The sequence below is a fragment of the Chiloscyllium plagiosum genome, chromosome 5, assembly GCF_004010195.1.
Source record: "Chiloscyllium plagiosum isolate BGI_BamShark_2017 chromosome 5, ASM401019v2, whole genome shotgun sequence".
NCBI lineage: Eukaryota > Metazoa > Chordata > Chondrichthyes > Orectolobiformes > Hemiscylliidae > Chiloscyllium > Chiloscyllium plagiosum.
In genome coordinates this window covers 65298389-65308852 of record NC_057714.1, presented here as the reverse complement: position 1 = coordinate 65308852, position 10464 = coordinate 65298389, and the positions used below count along the sequence as shown (strand labels likewise).

Sequence of the window (10464 nt, the reverse complement as noted above, 5' to 3'; positions counted from 1 at the left end):
TTGAAATGGAAGATACTCAGACTAATAACTCAAAGATTACAGGGAGATGGATGTTAAATTCCTGGGAAAAGTCCTCAGGTAGTTATATGAAGTAGGAGGGAGGAAGGTTGGATTTTGCATCAGTTTGGCGAGCAGATTAATGGGAGGGCCATTCTGCTTTAGAAACTGTGGCCTAAACTATTTCCATATCATAATGCAAAGTAATTAATCATTGTATAATAAAACAACCTTATTTATAATTGTATAATTAAATAGGTGCATGCTTTCTTCTACCAGACTCTTGTGGAACAGTTAACTTCATAAGGATATTGCCCCTTGCCCTTGAGCTGTTATGTACATTGTAAATTCCAGAGATGGGTTTTGTGAAATATTTTGCTTTTGGGAGAAATGTGTTTCTAGGACTTGGTACCACAATATAATGTTTGGTCATTGTGGTGTGCCTTCACTGCATGTTATTGGTCCATTTTTGCCTTAACATTTCCTTTTCTGGAATACATACAGCTTTGCTAGAAAGTAACCTGCATTTGTGCAGCACATTTAACAAAACCCAAAGGATGGAAAGGTTGCAGGCAGGAAAATAAGGATTAGGAAGGTGAGGTAACATGGAATGGCAAAACTACACAATGGTGAAAAAAGAGCAGTCACAGCACCAACCCCACCAATAACCCCAGCTGCCTGATGGTAGACTCTCAAAGAACACTTCACATCCCTGCTGTCCCAGCATACCGATTCTGAAATAGTTTCCACTACCTTCTTCACTCCCATCAGCCAATTGTCACCTCACAATCCAATATCTTTTCCTTCATTTGACGACAAATACAAGAACCAAATAACTATCTAATAGCTGTATTCCACATATGTATGACTCTTAACTCAAATAATTAAGGAATGCACTTGTGAAAACCCCAGTTTGAAATTTGTGCTGACATTTTTCAGCCCAAATTTGATGTTAAAAATATTTATTTGTGCCAGAAAAGAATAATGAACTTAGAATATATTTAATAACACTCATAATGTGCCATCATATTTACCACAATTCCCCATGTTATTCCAATAGTGTGAAACTCTCTTGTGCATATGGTATTATGTTTTCTAGCGCTACTTTGAACGGTATCTCCAAAATTTCAACTGCTGAGCTTCCACTGAGACCACTTCATATCACTGTGGTGGGTGAACTCAAACAGCTCTGGTCTTGAGGGCCTGATTTCAGACTATAGCATCTTGATATAGGCTGGGACAATTTGTTGGCATCATCAAAAACACTGGTGAAGAAGTTTGCAAGGAGCAAATTGTTCGGAGAGAGAACAGAATGTGCTTTTCCAATAGTGCGAAGGTCACTGCATGCAGGACCACAGTGATACAGTGAAGGAATGGGGCCAACAGAATCGCCCTATTGAGGGCCAGCATAGACGTAATGAGCAGAATGACCTTCTTCTGTTCTTTAATAGCTCCAGAACTTTTCTATAATGCACTAACAGTTCTACATTGCAACAGCATGTAGGACTCCAATGATCTTTGTCATTGATTCCTGCACTCCTGATTGAAAAGTCTGCTCACACTGCACTGACTAGAGACCTGTCTATGCCGTAGTTGTATTAGGCTGGTGGCAGTTTTATTTGGGACTTCTACCCCTATCTGAGAAGATGTCCCACCTAGATAGCTGTCTGGCTAATCTGATTGTCTTGTAGCTGTGTAGTCCCAGAAGGCCAAAGTCAAGCAGTGGGCACGACTGGACTACAATCAGTTTATGAAGAATAAGAGCAATGGATTGTGGATTATGGGTAAGTTCGGAATTCAATTGAGTCTGCCTGGAAGACTCCCGAAGGTCGGGGAGGAGAAAGCGAGGAGGGCTTTAAATGCCAGAAATGGTGAGATAAAGAGGATGGCACAATCTGGTGGATACTGTGGTGTCACCAATGGGCAAAATGGTTTCCTCCAAAGAAGTTACTGCCTCATCTGTGCTTGCCTGAAAATAGCTTATGAAGATCGGATTGCATGTTAATTGCCTTGCCCATCTTCTCCTGCCACACTTTAGACTTTGAAAGAAACAGATAGAGGCCCTTGAGTTGTACTAATGGGTCATTTAAGGACCTCAACATAGTCTGGCCTAAGGGCTTGATACCTGTCCACTGTAATTTGGGAGAGGGGTGGATGGACAGGTGATTTTATTTAATGAGCACCCAAACTCCTGCCTTCCAATATATCATTGTCAAATCATAATATTCAGTCCATTATCTTCCTCTGATGGAGAAACGATGTACAGATGGCCTCCATTAATCACCATCTCCTGCATCAATTTGTATGCCACCAATGTCTGCAAGAACAGGGCCCTCTACTTTTTGTCATTTACATAAATGATTTGGAAGTGAGCATAAGAGGTACAGTTAGTAAGTTTGCAGATGACACCAAAATTGGAGGTGTAGTGTACAGCGAAGAGGGTTACCTCAGATTACAACAGGATCTGGACCAGATGGGCCAATGGGCTGAGAAATGGCAGATGGAGTATAATTCAGATAAATGTGAGGTGCTGCATTTTGGGAAAGCAAATCTTAGCAGGACTTATACACTTAATGGTAAGGTCCTAGGGAATGTTGCTGAACAAAGAGACCCTGGCAACTGAGTTACATCATACCAAGGGAGCCCTGGACCTGTCTGAGTGAGAGGGAAATGGCTGCAGAGCTCAATATGAGGGGAAGTAATATGGAGGCTAGAATTTGAAGAGGTCAAGTAAATTGTGTCATACACGATATTAATGTGTCGGAGACTGCAAGGAGGAAGAGTTAATATCAATGCAGGGAGAGCATGGAGGAGAAACATAAAAGAAAAACTAATAAGTTCAAGGCTGAAAGCTGAATCTGAGCTCAAGGATATTAGAGTCATAGAGTTATACAGCATAGAAACAGACCCTTCGGTCTAACTCGTCCATATAATATAGAACCTAGAACAGTACAGCCAATGATGTTGCACCGAACACAATGCCAAATTAAACTAATTCCCTCTGCCTGCCCTTGGTCCATATCCCTCCATTCCTTGCATATTCATGTGCCGATGTAAAAGTTTCTTAAATGCCCTATCTGCCTCCACCACCACCTCTAACAGTGCATTCCAGACTCCTACCACTCTCTGGCTCAGTGGTTAGCACTGCTGCCTCACAGCACCAAGGATCTGGGTTTGATTCCAGCCTCGGGTGACTGTCTGACTGGAGTTTGCACATTCTCCCCGTGTCTGCGTGACTTTCCTCTGGGTGCTCTGGTTTCCTCCTACAATCCAAAGATGTGCAGGTTAGGGCAATTAGCCGTACTAAATTGCCCATTGTGTTCAGGGATGTGTAAGTTAGGTGCATTAGTCTGAGGTAAATGTAGAATAATAGGGTCTGGGTGGGTTACTCTTTGGAGGGTCAGATTGGACTTGTTGGGCCAAATGGCCTGTTTGCACACTGTTAAGGATTTTATGATTCTATCTCCTTTGAGCTTTCCCCCTCTCACCTTGAATGCATGCCCCCTAGTTTTAGGCATTTAATTCGACTGGGACAACACTACTATCGTAGGGCAAGCCAGACAGAGAACAGCTAGGGAATTCCTAGAGGCATGGCATTCATCCACAAACTCCATCAACAAACACATCGACCTGGACCCAATATACCAACCACTACAGCGGACAGCTGAAACTGACAACCGGAAGCGGCAGGGACAGACCACTATAAACACCGGAGGAAACATCAAAGAAGCGCTTCGCAGGAGGCTCCCAAGCACTGATGATGTCGCCTAGCCAGGGGACGAAACGTTTGCAACAAAAACTTCCAGCTCGGCGAACAGAACCACAACAAGGTGGTGAATGTAACGGTCAATTGAATGGGCTGCTTGTTGCAACTGCTCTCATCCAGGCAAATACAGAGTGTTCCATTACACTCTCTAATGGGCCTACACTTTCATCATTATTCACCTAGTCTTCATATATTTTTTGAAAATGCTTTGGGTTTTCCGACAGTCCACCTGGCAATCTCATACATTCTCTTAGTTTTCATAATCCCTTTTTAAGATCCCAACCCCCCCTGCCAAACATTTTATAATACTCTGTCTTATTGAACCTGGTTGGGCCAAGGACACTATATTGAGGAACTCTTCAGTGATGTCCATGGACTGTGATAATTGACATCTAAGAACCACAACTATTTTCCTTCGTGCTAAGTATGACTCTAACCAGCAGATATTTAATTTTGATTCATATTGGCTTCGGTTTTCTTCTGGGTCCTTGATGTCTGATGAAATCAAATGCCGCCTTGTTGTCTCAGTCAGTCACTCTCACCTTACTTCTTGAGTTCAGTTTTATATCCATGTTTTGACCAAGACCATAATTAGATCAGAGCTGAATGGCCATAAGGAACTCAAACTTAGAGCCAGGAGCAGGTTATTTTTAAGTAAGTGTCAACCTGCAGCAATGATAATGACCACTACCATCACTTTGTTGATGGTCAAGAGTAGACTGATAGAGAAGTAACCGGCTGAGTTGAACTTGTTTGTTTGTGCACTGAACATATTTTGGCAATTTTCCACATTGCCATGTGGACTCCAGTGTTGTAGATGTGCTGGAATAGTGTGGATATGGGTATGACTAGTTTGCAGTTGTCAAGGTGTATAGTCTCCAGCTGTTTTATGTCATCATGAAGGAGTAGGCCAATATGGATCATCCACTATTCTAATTCAAAGTGGATGCAAATACTTCATTTGCATAAATGTGCTGGTTCCCCCATCATTGAGAAAGGGGGTATTTGTGGTGCTACCTCCTCTTGTTAGGTGTTTAATTCTCCAATTTATTCATGATTGCATAAGGGCAGAATGCAGAGCTTTGATCTGATCTGTTGGTTACAATTTTGCTCAGCTTTCTCTCCCACATTCTGTTTCCTTTATTAGGCATGTAAGTAGTCCTGTCCCTTCAAACAGTTATACCTTATTTTTAGGTACGCTTGGTGCTGCTCCCGACATACTTGTCTGCATCCTTAGCTCTTCACAGTTTTCCGATCAGCTTGATGGTGATTGTAGAATTCTGGAAATGGCGGTCATATGGCTACAGATTATGTTTGAATATTGTTTAGGTTGATAGATTTTGCCCTATTGTTGCAGATGATGCAGGGCACACCTGAAATCGCTAGATTTGACTCAAGGACTGTACAGTGATTCTTTCACTAACCTTACCAGTGTTGTTTTAGAAAGATGCATGTGTGACAGGTAAATTGGTGAAGATGATCGAGAATCAGTATTTTCCTCTTATTGGTTGCCACACCATCTGCTGCAGATCCAGTCTACCAGTTACATCATTTCAGATTTGACCAGTTTGAACAATAGTGTACTACTGAGCCATTCTTGGTGATGGCCACTGAAATACCACCCAGAACATATTCTGTGCCCTTGCCACTCTGTGATCCAATGAATTGCTGTTCAAAATGGAATAGTCATGATTCATCAACTGAGGTGGTGAGGTCAATGGTAATTAGCAGGTTTCCTTGCCCATGTTTGTCTTGATGGCATCCAGCATCAACGCTGCGGTCTTCCTGGGCAACTATCCCCTTACTGTATACCAGTGTTCAATCACCTCTGGAATGTCTGTCCTAGTGGAACAGGTCATACCTGAGGATGGTGGTGTTGGTGTCAGGGACTTTGTCTATTGAGGTATGATTCAGTGATTAGGATGATGTCAGGCTGTTTCTTGACTAGATTATAGGACAACTCTGCAAATTTTAACACAAGACCTGAGAAGTTAGCAACTAAGATGCACCTTTCAGGGTCGATAGGTTTTGCCATGGCTGCTCCCAGTGTCTGGATCAATGTCAAATGGTTCACTCTTGGTATGTTAATTTTATAGTTTGTAGCAACTTATTACAACAGAATGTACTTGTTAGGATACTGCTAGGCCACATAGAAACCACTTAAGTGTTTACCACATTTTTTGTGAGTATGGAGTTACATGTAGGCCAGACCAGGTAAGGTCATGGTCACTAATATCCTATCCTCAGAGATATTAGTGAACCAAGTGAGATTTTACAACAATGACTTCATGTTCACTAAATAAGGAAGAACATTTAATTCTAGATTTCATTCATTGAGTTCAAATTTCACTGGCTGCAGTGATGGAACTTCATCCCATGTCAGCATAGCATTAGCGTTGGCCCCTGGATTACTCATGCACTGATGTTATCATTACATCGCTGTCTCCTTGAATACATTTTAACCATCTGCCCAAGAACCCAAAACATTCAAAATGGGTAGCAACTGGCCACACACTGGATAAACATAAAATGTCAGAAGCTGAACTAGCCATTTTGATACAGAACTGGCTCAAAGAAAGAAGACAGAGGGTGGTGGTGGTGCAGGGTTGTTTCTTCAGACTGGAGGTCTGTGACCATTGGAGTGCCACAAGGATTGGTGTTGAGCCCACTACTTTCATCATTTATATAAATGATTTGGATGTGATCATAAGCGGTATAGTTAGTACTTTTGCAGATGACATCAAAATTGGAGGTGCAGTGTACAGCGAAGAAGGTTACCTCAGATTACAATGGGATCTTGATCAGATGGGCCAATGGACTGAGGAGTGGCAGTTTAATTTAGATAAATGCAAGGTACTGCATTTTGGGAAAGCAAACCTTAGCAGGATTTATACACTTAATGGTAAGGTCCTTGGGAATGTTGCTGAACAAAGAGACCTTGGAGTGCAGGTTCATAGCTCCTTGAAAGTGGAGTCACAGATAGATAGGATAGTGAAGAAGTCGTTTGGTATGCTTTCCTTTATTGGTCATAATATTGAGTACTGGAGTTGTAAGGTCATGCTACGGCTGTACAGGACATTGGTTAAGCCACTTTTGGAATATTGCGTGTAATTCTGGTCTCCTTCCTATTGGAAAGATGATGTGAAACTTGAAATGGTTCAGAAAATATTTACAAGGATGTTGCCAGGGTTGGAAGATTTGAGCTATAGGGAGAGGTTGAATAAGCTAGGGCTGTTTTCCCTGGAATGTCAGAGGCTGAGGGGTAACCTATGGAGGTTGACAAAATCATGAGGAACATGGATAGGATAAATAGACAAAGTCTTTCCCTGAGATGGGGCATCCAGAACTAGAGGGCATAGGTTTAGGATGAGAGGGGAAAGATATAAAAGAGACCTAAGGGGAAACTTTTTCACATGGAGGGTGGTGCGTGCGTGGAATGGGTTGCCAGAGAAAGTGGTGGAAGCTAGTAAAATTGCAACATTTAAAAGGCATCTGGATGGGTATATGAATAGGAAGTGTTTGGAGGGATGTGGGCCAGGTGCTGGCAGGTGGGACTAGGTTGGGTTGAGATATCTGGTCGGCATGGACAAGTTGGACCGAAGGGTCTGTTTCTGTGCTGTACGTCTCCATGACTCTATGGTCCATGTGTAGCATGTGATGTGCCATCTGCTTTAGAGGATGACCAAATCTGGAGGACACTTTTTACCCACTGTTCCTTTAATCTGTGACTTTTATTTTGCAGTTTGCTTGTACAGGAACTCTCTCAAAGAGATGTCTAGCAATTATATTTAGACCTATTATAACAACCAGAAAGGGTGAAAGATGATAGGTTTTCTACTCATTACTATGAGTAGTATTCAGTAGGGGGTCAAAAAGCTACAGCGGTCCTGTTAGTTTTTGAATAATATTGTCGTGGCAATACAATGTGTACAAAACGCAAACCATTTGCACTACCCCTCATACAAAGTTATCAAGTTATTTTTATTAAATGTTAAGAATTTAAAAGAACATGAAATATTTGTAATGGTAGTGATTTTTTTTCATAATAGTGTACTTATTTCTGGAATTACATAATTTTGTTTGACATTCCCTACAATCTTTTATTGAAATATAAGCAATAAATAAGTGTCATTCTTTATTAGTTTTAGTTATATTTTGATCACTGCAGGTACATTCATAGTAGCTAACATGCAACCATTTCTAAGTAACCTAATTCATTACATACCTTTTTAGCCACAGTGCCGTACATAACCTTTTCTCCAATGATTTGAGATAACACCATAAATAGGATTATTGTAAAGCATTTGAGTTTTCTTTCAAGCTTTGTCACAAAAAGATTTCATTATAAACATGTGACTTAAATACGGTTTCCATACCAAATGTATAAAAATAGTCATTTTTTGATAAATAATTGAACAAATTGATTTACATGATACAATGTGCAGCAACTAACCTTCTGCTACCAGCTGTAGTTGACTGATTGTCTAGGAGACTGCATGCAGCGTTAATTGTACCTGGGCCTTGTCCATAAAGAAAAATGAATCAGCAGGACATCCGACCACCCAGAGCAAACTGTCCAATTCATAGCCTTTCGGGATAGCTCAGCAGAGGTCTTTCAGAAATAAGAAAAACTTTGCTTTTGGGAAGAATTATTTTCTGCTATAAAAGCCATTTTTATTCAGCTGCCCTGAATTTCCAGCTGTCCTGAGGCTGTAAGTGTCTTGAATCGCCCTGGGAGCCTGCCGGCCAGATAAGCAAACTACTTTTGTGCTCAAATAGTTATAGATTCATAAGCATGCTCCTGAAAACTGTTATATGATTTTTTTTCTCCACTGGAGAATAATCTGATAGATTTCTACCACTTTACTTATAATAAAGTTCGATTTCCAGTGTTCCCCTGAAGTCATTTTCTGTGACTCTTCTGCAATATCAGTGGAATGCAGAAGAATATTGCATGGATGCAATCATAAAATATTCAAAACCGAAAGCTCAATGCCAACCTTTTCAGCGCTTGCTTATTAATTCATCATAATCATTACAAATTAATGGCACTGTCATTCTTAAATTTGTCAGTACTTGTCATAACTTCCATTGGTGAAGCTGCCATGTTTGATAAAGAAATACCTGACATCCCCTCAAGTTCCCAGGAATCTGGAGAATTTCCAAGATCTGATGAGCTGATTGGGCCCAGGTTGGAGCTGCTACTTTCCTTAGATTTGCAAGGGAATGCTAGTGGGTTTGCTCTCTCAGGCGATGAACCTGTAGAAGATGAAAGGGTAACTGACATGGACTGAAGAGGGGTTAATGTGGTGTCAGAATGTGGAGTCACACATCGAACGCGTGGTAAGCAATCACCTTGGAGTGACTGGCAATGCTGAGCATGGACTGGTGTGGACAAAATGTGGTAATGATCACTTTCCATTGGTCGTTGTGAAATTATTCCCAGTCCTTGAGGGTTACTATATTTAATTCCTGAATCCAAAGGCCACATGTCAGCCGCCACTGTTGAGTTTTGTGATGGGTTTGTGGCAACACAAGAGGCTGTCCCACCCTGCATATGAAAACAAGGCTGATGTGATGTCCAAGCCATTCTTGCTTTCATGTTGTCCACTGTAGGGGCCATGTGAGCACCACGAACAGGCCAGAAAGGTGTATTTTTCTGTGCTGTCAAAAGGCTTTCCAGAAGATGCACTACATTGTGTAGATCTTTGCCTAATTGAGACACTTCTTGAGTTAGATTACACATCTGTAAAATAAAGTGTACTTCATTAATTGATTTGTTTATGCAGTGTCAATAAAACCAAGAAATACAGGAAAAAATTTACTGCACATGACCACTCCTTTTCTTGTTTGTAGGACACTATTTTTTACCGATTGCTCCTTTGACCTGAGACTTGTTTTCCTGCAGTTTGTTTGTTCAGGAACTGTCGGAAAGAGATGCCTAGCAATCACATTTAGAACTATTACAACAACCAGAAAGGGTAGTTTTCCACTCATCAATTTGAATAACATTCAGTAAGCTGTCAAAAAGCTACTGTGGTCCTGTTAGTTTTTGAACACACAAAAACAAAATTATCGTGGGAATACGATGTGTACAAAATATAAACCATCTGTACCACTCCTCATACAAAGTTATCAAATTCTTTTTATTAAACATTAAGAATTTAAAAGAACATGAAATATTTGTAATAGCAATGAGTTTTTTTTATAATACTGGATCTATTTCTGGGATTATATAATTTATTTGACATTCCCTACAATCTTTTATTGAAATATAAGCAGCTGAAAATATGTTGCTGGGAAAGCGCAGCAGGTCAGGCAGCATCTAAGGATCAGAAGAATCAAAGTTTCAGGCATGAGCCCTTCTTCAGGAATGAGGAGAGTGTGCCAAGCAGCTAAGATAAAAGGTATGGAGGAGGGACTTGGGGGAAGGGGCGTTGGAAATGCGATAGGTGGAAGGAGGTTAAGGTGAGGGTGATAGGCCGGAGTGGGGGTGGGGGCGGAGAGATAAGGAAGAAGATTGCAGGTTAGGAAGGTGGTGCTGAGTTCGAGGGTTGGTGCTGAGACAAGGTGGGGGGAGGGGAAATGAGGAAACTGGAGAAATCTGAGTTCATCCCTAGTGGTTGGAGGGTTCCTAGGCGGAAGATGAGGCGCTCTTTCTCCAGCCGTCGTGTTGCTATGGTCTGGCGATGGAGGCGGCC

At 41.3% G+C, this 10464-nt stretch overlaps 1 protein-coding gene across 1 annotated transcript in view; it reads right to left on the bottom strand.

The window, feature by feature from the left end:
- Positions 1 to 7800: 7800 nt before the first annotated feature.
- The window catches only part of kcnh8 (potassium voltage-gated channel, subfamily H (eag-related), member 8), a 448052-nt gene continuing 445388 nt past the window's right edge, over positions 7801 to 10464 (bottom strand). Inside the window, exon 16 of the mRNA XM_043690211.1 lies at positions 7801 to 9509. Within this exon, the coding sequence (XP_043546146.1) occupies positions 8799 to 9509 (711 nt within the window). The 3' untranslated portion in view covers positions 7801 to 8798. The remainder of the gene's footprint in view (positions 9510 to 10464) is intronic.